This window comes from Hyperolius riggenbachi, chromosome 7, assembly GCF_040937935.1.
Source record: "Hyperolius riggenbachi isolate aHypRig1 chromosome 7, aHypRig1.pri, whole genome shotgun sequence".
NCBI classification, from domain to species: Eukaryota; Metazoa; Chordata; class Amphibia; order Anura; family Hyperoliidae; genus Hyperolius; species Hyperolius riggenbachi.
This window is the reverse complement of record NC_090652.1, coordinates 37,580,332-37,601,502: the sequence shown is the minus strand read 5'-3', so window position 1 is coordinate 37,601,502 and position 21,171 is coordinate 37,580,332. Positions and strand designations below refer to the sequence as shown.

At 47.2% G+C, this 21,171-nt stretch overlaps 1 protein-coding gene across 1 annotated transcript in view; it reads right to left on the bottom strand.

Annotated features, from left to right (window-relative positions):
• HSD3B7 (hydroxy-delta-5-steroid dehydrogenase, 3 beta- and steroid delta-isomerase 7) overlaps positions 1-21,171 on the bottom strand; it is an 80,886-nt gene that overhangs the window by 47,875 nt on the left and 11,840 nt on the right. Inside the window, exon 2 of the mRNA XM_068243925.1 lies at positions 12,263-12,419. Within this exon, the coding sequence (XP_068100026.1) occupies positions 12,263-12,419 (157 nt within the window). The remainder of the gene's footprint in view (positions 1-12,262; positions 12,420-21,171) is intronic.

The window sequence follows — 21,171 nt, the reverse complement described above, 5'->3', positions numbered from 1 at the left end:
AGACTCTCATTGGAACCTACAGGAAGCGTTTAGAGACTACAATTTCTGCAAAAGGTGGATCTACTAAATATTGATTTCATTTCATTTTTGTGGTGCCCAAATTTATGCACCTGCCTAATTTTGTTTAAACAATTATTGCACTTTCTGTAAATCCAATAAACTTAATTTTACTTCTCAAATATCACTGTGTGAGTCTCCTACATGATATATTTAACTGACATGTTTTATTGTAACAACCAACGATTTATACAGGAAAATCATGACGATTAACAAGGTTGCCCAAACTTCCGCATGTGACGATTAACACCGTTGCCCAAACTTTCGCATCCCACTGTATAACTTGCTATATTAAGCATGTTAAATGAGGAAGTGGTTGATTTAATATTGAACTTGTGATTGTCCTCAGCGTGATCCAGGAATAAACGTCTGACACACTCTGTCTGCTGCTTAGGAAACGCTATTTATGGCATCATGCAGCTTCCTGTGTGACTGCTGTGACTCCTCCTCACACTTCTGCTATTCAAGTGGATCAAGCATCATTTTTAGCACCCAGTGCATCATAGCACATTTACTATGCATGCCAACAATGTGGGCCATTAATAACGAAAACATCAACTTTATCTCTTCTTTTTACATTTAAAAGTTTAGCAGAGGCCTTTGTTTCCTCCTATTTCTGTGGCCTGCCCAACCTCAGAAATTTCAGGCACATGATATGTGCATATCTCAGCGCTGTGCTGCCCAAATTATACCACCCCCTCACCCCTTTAAACTACTAAATAAAAACTAGGACTGGTTCTTGACGTTGGAAATATTTTATTAAGGCCAAAGCAGCCCTTCTCTATCTCTACTACATAAATAACCTTGTAAACAAATATATAACTTTATTAACAAACCAACAACCAGAAAATTGTTTAGGGCAAGGGCTTCGGGGAATTTCGACCCAATGAAACACATTGGCACGCAGCCTGCAATCTGCCGGCCCCCGCCGCATGAACCGGCTCACAGACAACTGCATGCCTCTTTCTCACCATTCTCTTTGAAGACACCCTTCCATTATCCTTCAACCATAGGTGGTAGAAAGTAATTGCCCCCACCATATAATTGTAACCCATCTCCGGAGCCCCACACCCAGCCTGCTGCAATGACGTAACCCCCACCACGATAAAACCATCACACTACTCGTAACCAACCATAGGAAGGGTGGGTGGGAAACACGTCCTGCCGCCTTGCTTTCCCCGTGCGTCTGCCACTCGCGACGTCACTTCCTCCAGACGTCACTTCCTACACTCCTCCTCTCTTGAGCCCGCGCTATGAAGTGCATTGCCCGGACACCTCGTGAAGCCCCACCTTCTACTATTAACCCCCTCACAGCCGACCTAGCACCTATCATGGGGCCCTACACTCTATGTGCTGCTCTATTTCGCTACATTCCGTTCTTATGTTTTGATGTCATTATTTTATTGCACACATTAGCTCAGAGCAAACAAAAGGCTTTAATCAGCTGGGGGGGAACTTGGCAGCTCCAATAGCTTTTAGAAACCAGTGGGGGGAAAAAGTGGTGCTCGGTTCCCTTTAACCACTACAGGATCGCATCAGTGGGCATGAACGCGGTGGCTCCCTCAGGACCGCCTAAAGTGATCAGCCTCCTAGGGGAGTGTTTTGCAGGCTGATCCCCACGCATCCCCGCTCCACCTTCAGGTTCCCAGCGGCGATCACCGCTCGGAGACTGCTAGGCGCCGGAACCGCCATCTTTTATTGCTGTACAGCGTTGCGATCTATGGCAGCGCTGTACTCACACGGCTCTCCCCCTGGCAGGCTCAAGGGTGATCCGCTGTCATAGGCTGAAGCCTTTGACAGCCGATCACAGTGACTGGCTGGCGGGAGGAGGGAGGGAGGGAGGGAGCTAGAGAAAAATAAATAAATACACAAATTTATTTAAAAAATAATAACAAAAATATTTATAATAAAATAAACAAACATCCTGGGAGCGATCTTTGCCCACCAACAGAGAGCTCTGTTGGTGGGCAGAAAAGGCAAGGGGTAATCACTTGTGTGCTGACATGACATGTACGGCCCTGCAGCAAGACCTTAAAGCTGCAGTGGCCTAATTAGTGAAAAATGTCCTGGTCTTTAGGGTAGGGGGTAAAACCTGCGGTCCTGAAGTGGTTAATTGCCAGAGGAGGAAGGCTGCATTAAAAGCATTCAGGGTAGGAAGTTAGGAACGCACGCACATAATGCAAGTCAATGGGCTGCATGAAAAAACGCTTATGTTTGCGTTCAGCAATGTGCGTTTTTAAAAACGCTGGTTTTGTTGTATATTTTTCAAAAACACTTAAAAAACGTTCATAATGAAAGTCAATGGTGATGCAGAGGTATTATGTTTTAGTGCGTTTTTTTATAAGTTTTTTTTTTAAAATGTATTTCTGCTACCTGTTGACTTCCTGCTGATTTGCATAAAACGCATGCAAAACGCATCCACAACGCATTTGCGATTTATATATGCGAACCGCAAACGTATTAAAATGCATGGAAAACTCAAGAAAACGCATGTGCAGGAAAAAAATGCGAACGCACAGAAAACGCTCGGAAAATGCACTAAACACGCACAACAAACACATATGCAGCAAAACGCTACCATTACCTCGCTACCTTGTGTGTTCCCACTGTCATAGTGACAATGGCATCCTGTGCGTCATCCCTGCCCCCCACCTGACACGGAAGGATTACTTGTGTCACAGGGGATGAGGTACGGCGGATAGTTATAGGAAGTGTTGTGTTCACTAATCAGGGATGCAGAATAACTGGAACTAGGTTTATTGACAGGCTGCAGCAGCTTTCTACACAAAGCAGTACTTTCCTCGGGAAACAGGAACCAACAACCCACAGCAGTACAGATCATCTGATCAGAAATGCAAGTAGCTCAGTGCCATTTACAGGCCAGATGTATGAACACTACTGTACAGAAAGAGGTATGACCAGAATGTGAGGGGGGGGGGGGGGTATGCCAGAGGCGTAGCTAGGGCTTTCAGCACCCGGGGACAAAGACAGTTTATGCGCGCCCCCCCATGGTGGCAAAGCACAAAAAAGGGCGTCGTCCCGCATCAGAATGTGAGCGTGGTCATCGGTGCTGCTATACAAGTACATAATAATATAGGAGGACATTAGATTAGGACTATGGTAGGATTAGATTGTGAGCTCCTCTGAGCACAGTCAGTGACATGACTGTGTACTCTGTAAAGTGCTGCAGAAGATGTCAGTGCTATATGAATACGTAGTAATAATAATAATAATAAGGTAGGACATTAGACTATGAAAGGATTAGAGTGTGAGCTCCTCTGTGGACAGTCAGTGACATGACTATGTACTCTTTAAAGTGCTGCAGAAGATGTAAGTGCTATATAAATACATAATAATGATATGGTAGGACATTAGACTATGACTGTGGTAGGATTAGAGTGCAAACTCCTCTGAGAAAAGTCAGTGACATGACTATGTACTCTAATGTAATGTGCTGCAGAAGATGTCAGTGTATAGTCACAGAGACTTGACAGAGAACATTTATTTGGCGCTTTTCTCCTGTCGGACTCAAAGCGCCAGAGCTGCAGCCACTGGGATGTGTTCAATAGGTCTCCTACTGAATAGCTGCTGGCTTACTGAACAGGAGGAGCGAAGATTTATTTGAACCCCGGTCTCCTATGTTAGAGGCAGAGTCCTTATAGAGAGTCTGAAGTGACTTTAAAAACAGCTTTTTACCTTATATTCTACATGGGCATGTTTGCCCCAGCTAAAACGCCGCTATCCCGCGTCAGAACGAGGGGTCTTTACCCCCCCCAAATCCCCTCCGTGGTGCCCGGGGAGCGCTTCCTGTAGAGGCAGAGCTAATCCTGTAGCTCTGCCTCTCAGCACGTCTATTAGCGCTGACCGCCGCCTCTCCCCGCCCCTCTCAGTCTTCCTTCACTGAGAGGGGAGGGGGAGAGGCGGAGATCCGCCGCTGATAGACGCGCATGGAGCCAGAGCTACAGCCATTAGCTCTGCCTCCAGGAAGAGCAAAATCTACGACCAAGTTGGTCCTGGATTTTGCAGGGGGGGAATTGGGGGGTAAATACCCCTTGTTCAGCCGCGGGATAGCGGAGTTTTAGCTGGGGCAAACATGCCCATGTAGAATATAAGGTAAAAAGCAGTTTTTAAAGTCGCTTCAGACTCTCTTAACCAGTACTCTATCCAGCCACTTGATAGAGCTTCTTCCCCCCAGATACTGGGATAATGGCTGGCTGAATGTATGATAAAATATTAAAAGCTTTAAGCCTGAAGGCTCAGGGACAGGGTCAGTCAGTTAGTGAAAGGGAATGTATGTACAGTATGTGTATAGTATGTGTATATGACAAACATACATTCTGTGATTCCATCCCTGACTGTCTGACCCCTGTCCCTGACCCTGCAGGCTTCTTCAAGCATTTAGCATTTTATCATACAAGTACAGGTAGTCCCCGGTTAACAAACGAGATAGGGACTTAAAGAGAACCCGAGGTGGAATTTAATAAAGTTAGTAGGGCACAGAGGCTGGTTGTGCACACTATCACCAGCCTCTGTTTCCCTATTGTGTGCCCCCAGGACCCCCCTGCGCTCTGCTGTCTCGTAACAAAAACCACCATGCTAGCGAAACAAAGCGTGTCGCCAGCAGGCTGTTTACCTGTTGTTGTCTGTCACCGCCGCTTCCCTGTCTCCTCTATATCGGCGCTACCCGCCCACGTCCCTTCCCTCCAATCAGCGGGAGGGTAGGGACGCGGGCGCCGATATAGAGGAGGCGGGGGAGCGGCGGTGACAGACAACAACAGGTAAACAGCCTGCTGGCGACACGCTTTGTTTCGCTAGCATGGTGGTTTTTGTTACAAGACAGCAGAGCGCAGGGGGGTCTTGGGGGCACACAATAGGGAAACAGAGGCTGGTGATAGTGTGCACAACCAGCCTCTGTGCCCTACTAACTTTATTAAATTCCACCTCGGGTTCTCTTTATTCAAGGTTTGCTCTTAACCTGAATCCGTTCTTAAGTAGGAACGGGTATACTTTTCTATGATAAGTATTCTATTTGAGTATTTACATGATATTAGCAACAGCCACACAATATCTCAGCAATAAGAAGTTGATATCAGTATGGAATAAACCTGAAGAAAAACAATTTATTACAAAAAATATATGTCTGAGCAGATGGTGCTCAGTGGAATTGAGGTAGATAGTAGAAAAGTAGCAGCAGGGTTAAATGAGTGATCCAAGCTGTTAACAAAAAAAGAGATCCACTTACCTGGGGCTTCCTCCAGCTTGTAGCTGCCCTCCTGTGTCCTCGCTGCAGCTCCGGTGGCTCCCGATCTTCTCCGCTGGCGCAGCCGACCTCGCCAGGTCGGGGTCTGGATCAGCCTCTTCTGCGCTTCACGGCGTGGGTCACGTGGTTTCCCCAACGTCATCAGGATGGTACTGCGCAGGCACAGTACTACTGCACCTGCGCAGTACTGTCCTGATGACGTCGGAAAGACCACGTGACCCGCGCCGTGGAGCACAGAAGAGGCTGACTTGGAACCCAACCTGGCGAGGTCGGGTTCTGCAGCGGAGAAGACCGGGAGCCACCGGAGCTGGGGCGAGGGCACAGGACAGCTGTCACGGGCTGGAGGAAGCCCCAGGTAAGTGGACAAGTACACAAGTACTGATCACGAGTCTACAGGGCGTAAATATGTGCTATAGAATTGTGCAATTGCAATGAAACAGTAACATACACAAAAAAAAGTACTAGTGCAAACTACTAAGTAACAAGAGTACCAGTAATGAAAGGGTTAGTGCCAAAGAATTAGGGACGTTGAACTAAGCCTGAATAGAAGAAGCTGGCATACCATAGCCGAGAAGAGTGAAGGGGTTAACATTAGGAATGCTATAGAAGCAGTGAGAGTAACAAGAGCCATCCTTCCACAGCTGAAAGGGAAAACAAGCAAGTGACAGGTAGAGGCAGCGGCCAGCTTACTCTGAGTCGGCTGAAGTCAGTAGTCGAATATCCCTATCCCGGTCTTGCTCTACAGTTTGCTGTGCTTGTATCAGCGAATCATTAGGGATGCAGAGGCCATTACACTCCCCGGGTCTCCAGCTGCAGCATCCAGCATGTGTACGCACTCCCAGCTCACATGTAAAAGTGCAGCTCCTCTCCCTCACACGCGGCTCCCTCTGACAGCTCCCGGGGCTCCCTCCAATCCATTCCACCACACAGTACAGGCGGCTCCATCTGCTCCATGTGGATGTCATGTCGCACAAAGTCCGATCAGCACTCCAGTGACAGTCCACACTGGAAAGTCCCCGCACGATCCAGCCAGGCCTCCAGCACTGACTCAAACTTCCCGGGGCTCCAATGACAGCATCCTGCACATGGAAGCTGCGTGCACAGCACGTAATGACGTGCGCTGGCACCGCAGCTACTCTCAGGAGAATCGGGCAGAGAGAAGATTTAAAAAACAAACAAAAGGCGGCTGGGCGCCCTTAGGGAGGCGGCGCCCGGGGGCACATGTCCTACCCCGCCCCCCCCAAGCTACGCCCCTGGGGGCTGCTTATGGAACAGGGTGCCTGTAGCATATGAGAGCCTGGATTTCAAACAGAATATGAATATGGCTGCATTTCAGATGTGTGTGTGTGTGTGGGGGGGGGGGGGGGGGCTAAAGTTGAGGGGTCCCTGTGACTGCAATGGTCTGCTTCTGCTCCCCCTTTGGTTCTGCCGCTGACTGAACGCAGCAGCCAGACTCATCTACTCCTCCCACCACTCCTCCACAACTCCACTATGCATATCCCTCCGCTGGCTCCTGATCCACTTCAGAATAAGCGTCAAGATCCTATGTCTTGCTTACAACTCTATACACAAGTCCTGCCCCGACCTACATCTTTGATCTGGTTAGCAGATCCACACTTGGATGCCCACTTCCCTCCTCCAACAACCTCCTCCTAACCACCCCACACATTTCACACTCCCAGGCACGACTACAGGACTTCACTAGAGCCACACCCATCCTGTGGAACTCTCTCCCACTGCCCATGAGGCTTGCCCTCTCCTTCAACACCTTCATACAAGTCCTAAAAACTCACCTCTTCGAGGAGGCCTACCCCACCTTGTCCATGCCCGAACTCTCTCTGCCAAGAACCTCTCAATGCAGCTGCCCTCTTATCACGTCACCACTCCCTCCCTTTAGATTGTAAACCTCAGCGCCCCCCTCCTTGTGTATTCTACCTGATCATGCACACAGAATAATGTGAATTTTTTTTATTGGGACTGCTACTCCAGTGCATGATCTGCCACTGTGTATCTTAGGGCCCGTACACCTGCAGCCAATAACGAACACCTCAGCTGATAGTCAGACGTGTGTACAGCGGTTGCCGACTCCCAACCCGTGAGTGATCTTTCCCGCGGATTAACTCACCCCAGCGATGCAATCGGATTGTCTGTGTCGCTCCCCCACCCGGCACATGATGTCATCCATCGTCCCTCTGCGTCCCCCTCATAGCTGACATGCGTCTGTCCAGGCTGGCCAGCGATGTCACCCTAGGGAATTGGGTCCCGATCCCAGGACAGGTGACATAAGTCTGGAGGTGTGTACACACCCTTACTGCTTATTACCTGCATTGTGTTGTCTGCCACCCTTATTATTATTGTCTGTAACCTTTATTGTACAGCGCTGCGTAATATGTTGGCGCTATATAAATCCAATAAATAATAATAAATAAATTGTCACTTTTCCTATTTTGAACAGAAGTAGCTTTTTTTCAACTGTCTTCTGCCTGATGCAGCAGCCCGTTTCCATAGAGACCCTTCCTGGCGCTCCAGGCCATACCGCCCTGACAGTGCCTCTGTATTCTGGGACTCGGACCGTTGTATGATGATTGTTTGGATTGAAGCAGGGCAGATGTAAAAAACAGGTGCAGAGCGCATCCAGCCAGACACGTAGGACTGGAGGCCGGCCTGACAGACAATGACTGCGCTCCGGACCCCAAGCCAAAATGTGAAGTGAAACATCCACCTTCCTGTTCTTCACAACAGGAGCTTTTACTGCAAGTGCCTCTAGCTAAGCTTACAGCCTGACTAAACCCACAACAGGGGTGTAACTTAAAGCAAACCTGAACTGAAAATAAAAAGTCAAAATAAACATACACACATCATACTTGCCTCCAGTGTAGTCTACTCATCAATCTCTTTCTCCTCTCCTGCGTCCTATTTGTCCACTGTGAATAATGGAATCCTCCATCCTCCATTTTGAAAATGGCCATTATTTTCTGGTCAGCACACTATTAAACTGTAATATCGCCCATTTGAGCCATAGGGAAACATGGACATTACCTTGCTCATTAGTTGTCCTTCCATTTATAACTGATAGAAACTGATACATAACTGACAGCAACTGAAATATTTCAGTTCTGACAAAATCTCGTTGTAAGAAGAAAATGGTGAGCTTCTGAGAGGAACTGATGGTGAGGTAAGTATGTAATATTCATTTACAGGTACATCATGTGTTTAATTGAAATAATTCAGGTTCATCCTACCCATCCTCCCTGCAAATTTTGCAGATGCCCCCTTCATGGAGCTGTGGACCCCCAAATGTGTTCAGCATATGAAATCTCCTTCTTAACCCCCAAATGTGTTCAGCATATGAAATCTCCTTCTTAACCCCCCCCCCCCCCCGATCTTGTAGAGTAATGCGGCAGTGAGCTTCATACTGTACCTCATTCTGATGGCGAGTCAGGTCCCCTTCACTTCCCCTTTAGTGTAGCTGCCGTGACTGACATCCGACACTGTAAGCCGGTAGGTGATTGGCTGTGCAGTGGCTACAATGAAGAAGTGAAGAGGACCTCTTCTTCTGCCACAGGAATAGCTTACAGAGGCGTATCTAGGGGGGGGAAGGCATGGTTTGTGCCATGAACGCCACAGCACCACGGGCGCCCATGGCTGCCCCTTCCTCCCACATGCTCCAAAACCATACTGAGAAATGCAGCACGTTACTTGTACTTGGGGGGCCAACTCTAGCAACCTATACTGGGGGGGCTACTTATACGGGGGCGGGGGACTAATTACTTTTGCTGGAAGGGCAACCTAAACTGGTTGACTACCTATACAGGAGGGGGTACTTCTGGCTACCTACCCTAGGGGGCGACCTCTGGCTACCTGCCTACTTATACTGGATGGCTAACTCTGGTGACCTACACTGGGGGCTACCTCTGATTAACAATACTTGGGGGCTAATTCTCACTACGTATACTGGGGGGCACTTTTGGCTTTTAATACTGGGGTAGATACCTCTCTATATCAATACTGGAGGGACACCCTCAGTATGCATATGGGGCACAAGTGGTTTGCCATAGGCGCTATATTACCCAGATACGCGGCGCCCCTGGTAGGTACAGTAGGCTTTGCTGCCCTGCTACCCTATATCACAGGACCAAGCCCACCTCTCCCCTCCCCCCCTCCGCATTGTATTGATTCTCTCCACTCCCTTCTTGGTGCACAGATTTCTGGGTCATGTGACTGACTTCTCTAAAGGGATTTCCTCTAGAACTCTGAAAAATCTTGGAAGGAGAACGAGGGACCTAATGTAAATATAACCCATCATGAATCCTTGTGCTGATACAAGAGCTGTCCTGCACAAAGGTGCTGTGTCTGGCAAGGATAAAAGCAGAAACAAGAACACTGTAAAACAACAGCACATAACCTCTCTGCTCTATTGAACCTCTGCTTTGTACCGTATATGGACACCTAATGCTGGTATCTGGCAACCTTCCCCCGAAACCTCGCAGAGCTGAACTATTAACGCTGGGTCCAGACATTGTTCTCAGTGCCAGCACACACGCACGCACGCACGCACGCATGCCACTTCCCTGGTACTGAGGAAACTGCAGGAAGTGGAAATCTTTAGTTATCTGGCACAACAATGTGTACATGTGTTATTTGAATCCTGTGATAACAGAACTTGGAAAAATGAGCTGTATCTGGAAAAAACCTGGTTTTACTTTAATCTGGGTAAAAAAGTACAGCCTCTCTTAAAGTGTACCTAAACCGACGTGGGACATGATGAGATAAACCTGGACACATATACTGTAGTACTAACCCTACTTCAAGGGGAACTGAAGTAAGAGGTATACCGAGGCTGCCATATTTATTTCCTTTTAATCCATACCAGTTGCCTGGCAGCCCTGCTGGTCTATTTCTCTGCAGTAGTATCTGAACAACACCAGAAACAAGCATTCAGCTAGTCTTGTCAGATCTGACTTTAAAGTCTGAAACACCTGATCTGCTGCATGCTTGTTCAGGGGCTATGGCTAATAGTATTAGAGGCAGAGGATCAGCAGGGCTGCCAGGCAACCGGTATTGCTTAAAAGGAAATAAACATGGCAGCCTCCATATACCTCTCTCTTCAGTTCCCCTTTAAAGAGGAATCCATGATTTAACTTCATCCTAGGGATGCTTGTTCAGATTCCGCGGAAATGCATTTTTACGCATTTCCGATAGAAAATTGCATTTCCGCATCAGAATGTCGAAATCGTTAATACAACTGCGGTTGGCAGATTTTCCAGAAATCGCGGATATCATGGAAATTTCCGCCGACTTTAACATCGATTTTCTCAAAAACTATAAGGTCTTTTTGAAAAAACAATTTCGGCTTGTTCCCACTCTTCTGTTTAACAAACCTTGAAAATGTGGTGTTTCTAGCTCCTACGGGGGCTTTGTTAATAACCGTATGCTGCTTTTGACTGTAATGTAAAATGTGGAAAATCCACATTATCTGATATGCGGTCATTTTATGCCAATCAGAAGACTCAGAATGAATAAATCAATCAAAAAATGGGGATTTAGGTGGAAATATCCGCATTCTCTGATTGGCTTATTCATTCTGCGTCTTCTGATTGGCTGAAAATTACCGCATATCGGATAATGCAGACTTTCAGCATTTTACATTACAGTCAAATGCCGCGGGCTTTAGCGGTTAATAGAAATGCCCCTATAGGTGCTAGACACACCAAATTTGCAGGGTATGTTAAACGGAAGAGTGGGAACAAGAGGGATTTTTTTTTTCAAAAAGACCTTGTAGTTTTTGAGAAAATCGAAGTAAAAGTCGGTGGAAATTTCCTCGAAAATCTGCATCGGAATGCGGAAATCGGTAGCACTTGTTTTGTTAGGACAGGTAATATGGGCCAGCAATTAAAGTTAGTTGAGATTCTGACAGTTCCCCTCTCTACAGGAAAATGTTTTATTTGTTGCTGGCTCTGTTTCTCTTGGGAGAGATTAATCCACTTAGGGCCCTTTTAGGGCTCGTTCCCACTATCGCGAATCTGCATGCGTCCAACGCATGCAGATCCGCACGTGTAATGCAAGTGGATGTGCCTGTTTCCACTGTAGCGTTGTTAAGGTGCGTTTTTTTCAGCGTGAAAAAAACGCACAAAAGAGCCAACGATTTCGCCTGCGTCGGGAATCCGTGCGAATCGCCGCTAATGTATTTAATAGTAAAAACGCATGCGTTTGTTACATGCGTTTTTACCCACGATTTCGCGTGCGATTTCGCACCTTTTTCAATTTTATTTAGCCCTGGCAGTGTCATGGTTAAAATCGCATGCGAAATCGCGAGTAAAAACGCATGCGGAAACGCATCCGCATGCGTTTTTACAAGCGTCGGAATGCGGCCGAAATCGCGTCGCAACAGTGGGAACGAGCCCTTACACTTAATCAGTTGCTCTCAGTTAAAACGGAAAGAAAACTGATTTTCAAAGTAATGCCCATGTTTTCCTATGGCACCTTTCACACTTAACGCGTTTTAACTGAAATCGTCTTCCCAATGCACTGCTATGGAAAAACGCACACTAACGAGTACTAACGCATACTAACGCACACTAACGCATACCAATTGATTAAGTGTAAAAGGGGCCTTACAGTCTGAACAGGAAGTGAGGTCAATTCTCAGAAAATTAGGTCAATTCTCAGGAAGTGAGGTACATTCTCAGGAAGTTAAGTCAATTCTCAGGAAGTGAGGTCAATTCTCAGGAAGTGAGGTCAATTCTCAGGAAGTGAGGTCAATTCTCAGGAAATTAGGTCAATTCTCAGGAGGTGAGGTCAATTCTCAGGAAGTAAAGTCAATTGTCAGGAAGTGAATTCAATTCTCAGGAAGTAAAGTCAATTGTCAGGAAGTGAATAGCTCCGCCCACTAGCCTTCACCAGTGCTCCCAAGGAATTCTAGGAGTCAAGGTTACCATCACTCACCAGTGCTGAGGGTCCCCAGGTTCTCATCCAGATGGAGGTCGAACACCCTGATCTCTGACACATTACTTGATCGCTCCACCAGCATCCGAACCAGGTGTGCGCCCAGAAAGCCGCAGCCACCCGTCACCACGTACACTTGCCCCTCCTCCGGTGCCATCTGAGATGGAGAGAGAAGAACTGCATGAGAGGTGACACAAGATACGCAGGGTCACATTCTGAACATACAACCTCAAAAGGATTCAAACGTTTACATATGAATCTTGATTAAAATGCTACTTCTCAAAAGGTGCTACACCAGGACAGGAAATGCAGACATAATGCTCCTCCGCCCACAGTATGTATTATGCCAATCCCCCTGTATAAAAGGTCCCCAGTATATATAAAACAGACATAATGCCACTATCCCAAAGCAGAAGTTAGGAGTGACGCATGTAAAATCCACTATACTCACCTTTCTAGTGGTTTCTGTCCATCCCTCTCCTGGCCTGCCTCCTCGTCTCCTCCCTTTGCTGGTACGTACTCTATGCTACTGACCTCTACAGCTAGCTTCTTCTATCTACCAGAGGCCTATGATCTCCATGGCCCTTCACCTTAAAGCGTTTGGGGCCCTATTGCCCCCATGGATGTGCTGTCCCTGGATGCATTCATTACTTAAAACATGACTTCTACTTTAATTGTCATGTTGATCCTCTGCTTCTAAGGCAAAGTACCCACAATGGATTAAACTTGTCTGAGGTGACTGTTAAGGACTGTCTTGGCCATGAATTGAGGGTGTGTACAGGGCCCCCCACATTGCCTAAAGATCCAACGATGCCTGAAACACCCCCAAGTACGTTATCCTCATCCCGGCCACTGGAAGGAGCCGTTTCGTTCCTGGCACATCCTCCTTCCTCCACCTCTCCAGAGCAACAGCCTACAGGCTAGAAACGCATCTGCTGCAGGGAATAGTATGAATGTATGAGGCTTAATATTACCTGAATCACTGATCCAGAACCAGTATGCAGATCAGCTGTTCTGACCCCACCCAAAGCAGGCTTCTTACAGGAGCAACATTGCTGAAGCCTACGTATCGGTAAGACGGCCACATAACCAGCATTTACTGAGAAGGGCTTCCATTGTCCTGTCACTACAAGTTTCCTTTAGAGAGCACAGGAGAGGAAGGAGAACCTACAAGCCATGGTGGGGCTTACACAAGTCATCTGAAGTCATCTGGCGGTGAAACGTCCAAGTAAGGCGTCACTTTATTTCACTAACCTTCAATGACAGAAACTTTTACTTTTACCGTTTAGGAAGTGGTTAATGTTTCCTGCTCAACCACAATTTCACATCCTATACCCAGCCCCTGACAGTGTTACAGGAAAGAGGACATGTCACGTAGTGTTCTGACACTGGAATCATGACTTCAAGTATTTCAATCAATCGAGACGAGGCATAACAATAGACCTCGCAAGGGATGCAGCCGCAGGGGGGCCTAGAAGCCGCTGGGGCGCCCCGTGGGGGCTGGGGAGAGGTTTCTCTTACCTGTCCTGAGAGACTGAAAACTAAGGGCATGGAGAGAAAAGGCTTTCTGCTTTCTGCACAATTGTTCTAATGACTGCATCTTCTCAGCCATTGTTGTAGACAGTCCCTATTCAGTGTGCAGCAGGCTCGAGTCATGTGTACAGTGTTCAGCCTCCACCCTTTCTAACCTCCCCAAGAGCTGGGTACTGCAGTGATGCTGGGGGAGTCTGCAGAGTCAGTTCTGCTCGGACATAATGAGTGTAATAAGCTGAGGCTGGGAGCACCCTCGTCGGTTGTCTGTATTCATTTTCGGCACACCATGGGCCTGATTCACAAAGCGGTGCAAAGTGTTTGCACGCGAGTGAAAACCCCTTTATCACGCCTAAACTCAGTTTAGGCATGATAAGAAGAAACTCGCGCGAATTTCGCAAGCGCGCAGGCGCGCGCGCAGCACCCGGCTCTTCGCGCGAAGCTCCCATTAAGCCCTATGGGACTTTGCGCGCGCACGTACGCGCGGTAGCTTCGCGCGAGTTAGAGCACAAAGCGGTGATAACTTTGCTAGTGCAAAGGTTATCACGCCTAAAGTCTTTTAGGCGTGATAACTGAGTTATCACCGCTTTGTGAATCAGGCCCCATGTGTGTCTGTGTGAAAACATGCACGCTTTATCACAGATGCTAATGTAAGGGCCTGAGCCCACTGCTGCTTTGATAAAAACGCACTTGCATTTTCTTAAATACATTTCAACGCGTTAAACCGCTTTTACGCGCATTTCACAAACGTTTGAAAAATGCATGTGCTTTTATGCGTTTTTATAAACGCAGCAGTGGGCTCAGGCCATGACTGATAGTGAAAATGCCTGCAGTGCAGAGGCGTAGCAATAGGGGTTGCAGAGGTAGCGACTACATCGGGGCCCTTGGGCCCTCCCTCAACCACAGTATTAGCTCTCAATTGGTCCTTTGCTCATAATAATCACTTCTACAGATACTTTAAATAGTGGTAATTATTAACAAACTGCTCCCCATCCCCTTCTTGCACCTCTGACACTGTAGTTGCCATTGGCAGGTTTTGGTGCGCCGTTTCAATTGTTATGTATAGAGTGGGGGGCCCCATTGTAAAACTTGCATTGGGGCCCACAGCTCCTTACCTACGCCACTGCTGCAGTGCTTCACTGCTGTCTGTTTTTATCTGCATGGAGAAAACACATTCAAGTATGCGCTAGCCAATTGAATAACATTGGTTCTCAGTTTACCTGTGCAGAAAGCGAGTGGGGGGGGGGGGGCATCCAAAGTTTTGCAGGGGGGCCCAGTGATTTCTAGTTACGCCCCTGTATAGAGATAAATGATTTCACAACAATCGGTCTCTCTCCGGTGTCCTGTGATGTCACACAGCTCCCTCCCGAGAGATCTGTCACCCAATCTTGTTACTCATTGGGTGCAAATGAAGGAAAGAAGCGCCCTAGTATAAGAAAAGCATCTAAAATCAGCTTAAAATCGAAAAATAATATGAAGTAGCTTACCTCAATGACGAAATCTCTGTGATTAATACAAGTGATTTTTATTATTAGCACAGGCAACGCGTTTCGCGGGTCTCAGCCCGCTTCATCAGGCCAGTAAAAGTGCCAAATAAAAAAAAAAGATTATAAAGCATAGGGAGCCTCCTTATGCTGGATGATCTTTTTTTTTTCACACCCATAACAAGTGTTGCCAACATTTATGACGTTTTTATCTCTGGCAGTCTCCTCACTGAGAGAATTTTCTGGGCTAACATGACAACATTTCATCTCCTCAGCAGAAAGACAAAATCTATTTTTAATCTTTTCTTTTTGCAAAATATACTGCTAAAAATAAAGAACTTCTGTAACATCTGGGCAGATGTCACTCACTTCCTTTCTGGGTGACACTCTAAGGTCAGATTGAAGTTCACGGGGTCACAGGGATGGGAAATGGGTGGGATACCTGCTGAATGTACAGTAAGTGGTAAATGCTGTATGATATAGTCACAGGGGCCTTCATAGTTGCCCAGCAGGGGTGTAACTACAGGGGAGCAGCCACTGCAATTGCAGGGGGGGGGGGGGGGGGGCAGAACTGGGGGGGAGAACTATTAGCCTACCCTTTCTATGATATGCCCGCTGTTTTTGTGGCTACTCATGTTATGGGTGTTAAGATCATGATGACCACACTTGTTTTATGACCCTTGTAAGATGGGCCCCCAGGCTGTGAAGGGAGCAGGGGCGTAGCATAAGCCAGAGCAGCCATAGCAGCTGTTATGGGGCCCTGGAGCTTAGGGGTCCCAGGTGGTGCTTAATGTATTCACCATTAACGTTTCTCGTGTTCCTTCACCCTCTGACTGTGTCTCAGAGCCGATGGAATACATGCAGTGCTGATTGCATGAGAATGTAAATTACCCAATTATTCCTATCCATAGGGTAGGGGCAGGGGGCATTGCTTAAAGGATACCCGAAGTGACATGATGAGCTAGACATGTGTATGTACAGTGCCTAGCACACAAATGACTAGGCTGTGTTCCTTTTTTTCTTTCTCTGCCTGAAAGAGTTAAAAATTAGGAATGCAAGTGACAAATTCTGTATGGGTCGCGGGACCGGGTCGGACTATAGCAAGGAATTGCAGCCCTATAACACTTTCCTGGCAGTAAATGGCTTCTGGGAATAGAAAAGAGATAAAAAGAGTCAATAGTTCACAGGTTTTAGCTCTGGCATACTGCAATGCATGTGTCATTGAGAAGAGTCCATGAAACAGTAAAAACTTAAAAAGAAGTTTTAAATATAAAATAAAACCGTGGGATACCTTAAAAAATCATTTTTAGAAGAAGGAAGAAAGATACAATTGTTTATCTCATTAGTTAATTTTCACCTCGGATGTCCGTTAAGAGTGCCTACATCTGAGGGCCCCATACAAATGTTGCTGTGGGGCCCCATAATCTCTAGCTATGCCACTGGAAGGGAGCACAAAGGAAGGGGTGTGAACATTGGGGGTCCCCATCAAAGTTTTGCTACAGGGCCCCATGAGTTGTAATTACGCTACTATTGCCCGACAAAAAGAAAGTTTGTATCATTATATTTTTGTATTAAATGGACCCTGAGCAGACCCTCAAAATGGCAATCTGCACTTACCTGGGGCTTCCTCCAGCCCCCTGCAGCCTGTGAGGTCCTTCTGCATCCTTTGGGTTCCCTCTGTGGTCTCGCTGGCAGCCCCATTAATTGGTTTTGGGCAAAGTCGTGTGCAACTGGCCATGCACAGCCCGTCCGCGCACCCGGCTCCATCATGCGTCCTGCGCATGCTCGTTTCTCAAAAGACTCAATCGTGCATGCGCAGGACACTTATGGCAATGGGCGCATGGATGCGCAGTTGCACACGACTTTGCCCCAAACCACCGGGCCACGGAGTAGACCCAGAGGATGCAGATGGACCTCGCGGGCAGGAGGAAGCCCCAGGTAAGTGCAGATTTTCATTTTAAGGGTCTGCTCAGGGTCCCTTTAAACAGAAAAAGTTTATACTACAGTATATTGGAAAATGCAACACATCTCTTCTCATGAACCTGTCCTATTGCCCCAGCGACAGGATTACTTCATATCTGCAGAGGCCTTATCTCTGACCCGACCTAGAACCCACAGTCCAGGAACTCAGGCAAAGGTCAGCTATGTCTCTGCGCACGCTGCATCTTTCTGCTGTACGTATAAGGTTCCTACAAAACCACAGAGGAATGGCCTCAGCTTTCCTGGCAAACATCTCTGCTGGCCGAGACTCCAACCACACTGGAGAAGCTGTGTATTTGGTTGGACCATTGCCAAGCTACATAAAATCATAATCCACTCTGCGGTATTAGAATCCACTCTGAGGTATTAGGAGCATCCCCAGGGTTGCCACTGTATCCCTTTAACTACTTAAAGCAGTAGGATCAGCCATACTATGCCAGGGAAAAAAACATATATAAGTAGATAAATACATGATCTACTTACATAACACATGTATTATACTGTCCACGTTTTGATTTCAGTGAATGTTATATAGTAAATGATGAGAATTCTGTTCCTGGTGGGGGCCATGTCTTTTGCCCACAGTTAAGGCTAACTCGTGATGTCATTTCTGCCCTTTACTTTTTTTTCTTGTCTCCTCCAATCGCTGAGTCGCCTCAGCCTTACTTGTAAACACAAGTGAGTAGGGGATTAGCTTTCAGATAAGCAGCTGACAGGGAAATAAAGGGAAGAGGAGGAATAGATTATAGATAAAAAGAACCCCCAGCATGCAATTCTTTGGCACGACTACTAAAGGGCCAGTGCTCCTTAAGTATGTGATAACTCCAAATCATAACAGCAGAAAAAGTTTTGAATGCAGGATTAGCATCTTTATCACTTAATACACTCAGACCAGTTGCTGTTGAAATTTGATTTTTATGGTGACGATACCGCTTTAAAGAGAACCCGAGGTGGTTTCTAAGAATGATATCCACACACAGAGGCTGTGTCTGCCTATACAGCGCAGCCTCTGTTGCTATGTAGTGTCCCCCCTAAGCCCCCCCCCCCTGCGCTCTGCTATGCCCCCATAAATCACAGCCGTGCTGTCGACAGGCAGCGTGTCTCAGCGGGCTGTGTTTACCTATGTAGTGTCACTCTCGCTGCTCCCCCCGCCTCCTGCATAGCTCCGGTCCCCGCCCGCGTCCCTTCCCTCCCCGGACTAAGATGGCAGAGACCACAGTTCCCTCTGTGGTTCCGCTGGCAGCCCCATTAATTGGTTTTGGGCAAAGTCGTGTGCAACTGGGCATGCACAGCCCGTCCGGGCACCCGGCTCGGTCATGCGGCCGTCACCATAAGCGTCCTGCGCATGCTGGTTTCTCAAAAGACTCAATCGTGCATGCGCAGGACACTTATGGCAATGGGCGCAGGGATGTGCAGCTGCACACAATTTTTCCCCAAACCACCGGGCCACGGAGTGGTCCCAGAGGATACAGAGGTACCTCGCGGGCAGGAGGAAGCCCCAGGTATGTATAAAATCTTTATTTTTTTCATCTATGGCTCCCTTTAAACATAAAAAAATTATACTACAGTATATTGGAAAATGCTACACATCTCTTCTCATGAACCTGTCCTATTGCCCCAGTGACTGGATTACTTCATATCTGCAGACTCAGAGGCCTTATCTCTGACCTGACCTAGCACCCGCAGTCCAGGAACTCAGGCAAAGGTCAGGCGTGTCTCTGCACACGCTGCCTCTCTCTGCTGTACGTATAAAGTTCCTACAAAACCACCGAGGAATGGCCTCAGCTTTCCTGGAAAACATCTCTGCTGGCCAAGACTCCAACCACACTGGAGAAGCTGTGTATTTGGTTGGACCATTGCCAAGCTACATAAAATCATAATCCACTCATCCACTCTGAGGTATTAGCATCCACTCTGAGGTATTAGCATCCACTCTGAGGTATTAGCATCCACTCTGAGGTCTTAAGGTGCGTACACACATGCGACTATAGTCGTTTGTAACGATCGTTCCCCGATCTTTACCAACGACGATCGTTACAAAAAACGAACCACCGACTATTAAGGCAAACGACGAACGAGCCAAATCGCTACAAAAGAAAGTTCTGTCTCGGCGGATTTTAACCAACGACGATCGTTTGCAAAAGTAGTACATCGTTGGAAACGATCGTTCGTACTAGGCTTGACATGCGCATTTCACTATTTCTCCATGGAACTTCTCATTTTTATGCGCAGGCGCAATAGTTGCTTTCTGTGATGTAACGTTCGTTCTAACGATCAGATCGTTACACACATTTTAAAACTACCTTTACTTAGGTCGTTCTTTCATCAATTAAAAGTTCGTTCGTCGTTCTTAACGAACGATCGTTGTCGCATGTGTGTACGTAGCATTAGCATCCACTCTGAGGTATTAGCATCCACTCTGAGGTCTTAGCATCCACTCTGAGGTATTAGCATCCACTCTGAGGTATTAGCATCCACTCTGAGGTATTAGCATCCACTCTGAGGTATTAGCATCTGATGGAGCATTCCCAGGGTTGCCACCGTATCCCTCTAACTACTTAAAGAGAACCCGAGGTGGTTTCTAAGAATGATATCCGCACACAGAGGCTGTGTCTGCCTATACAGCCCAGCCTCTGTTGCTATGTAGTGTCCCCCCCCCCCCCCACGCTCTGCTATGCCCCCATAAATCACAGCCATGCTGTCGCCACACAGCATGTCGCAGCGGGCTGTGTTTACCTATGTAGTGTCACTCTCGCCGCTCACCCCGCATCCTGCATAGCTCCGGTCCCCGCCCGCGTCCCTTCCCTCCCCGGAATAAGATGGCAGAGACCACAGTTCCCTCTGTGGTCCCGCTGGCAGCCCCATTAATTGGTTTTGGGCAAAGTCGTGTGCAACTGGGCATGCACAGCCCGTCCGGGCACCCGACTCGATCATGCGGCCGTCACCATAAGCGTCCTGCGCATGCTCGTTTCTCAAAAGATTCAATCATGCATGCGCAGGACACTTATGGCAATGGGCGCAGGGACTTGCACACGACTTTGCCCCAAACCACCGGGCCACGGAGTAGATCCAGAGGATGCAGAGGGACCTCACGGGCAGGAGGAAGCCCCAGGTAAGTGCTGACTGTGATAGGCGGGCTGGGGGAGGGAGGAAGGGTGATGTAAAAAAAAAGCAAAAACATTTATTTATTTAAAAAAAGACTATAAATGTTTGTAAAAAAGAAAATAAACAACTGGGGGGCGATCAGACCCCACCAACAGAAATCTCTGTTGGTGGGGAGAAAAGGGGGGGGGGAATTACTTGTGCAGTGTGTTGTGCTGCCCTGTAGCTTGGCCTTAAAGAGGAACTGTCGCGAAAATCTATTAAATCTAATCTTTAAAACACAAATAATTAAGAAGTACATTTATCCCAGAGTAAAATGAGCCATAAATTACTTTTCTCCTATGTTGCTGTCACTTACAGTAGGTAGTAGAAACCTGACATAACCGACAGATTTTGGACTAGTTCATCTTCTCACAGGGCGGTTCTCAGGGTTTTCTTTATTTTTAAAAGCACTTAGTGAATGGCAGTTGCTCCGTCCAACTGGCAAAATAGTGTGCAGTGAGCAGGGAGGCTGGCCAGCATCTTTGTATAACGATTTTTCATGGAATGTCTTTATAAAGAATAAAGGCCATGCTGAGAATCCCCTACGGAGAGATGGCCTTGCCCAAAACCTGTTGGTAATGTCACATTTCTACAGCCTACTGTAAGTGACAGCAACAAAGGAGAAAAGTAATTTATGGCTCATTTTACTCTGGAAGAAATGTACTTCTTGTTTGTATGTGTTTCAATTTTCGCGACAGTTCCTCTTTAAAGCTGCAGTGGCCCATTTTACTAAAAATGGCCTGGTCTTTAGGGGGGTTTAGCACTGTGGTC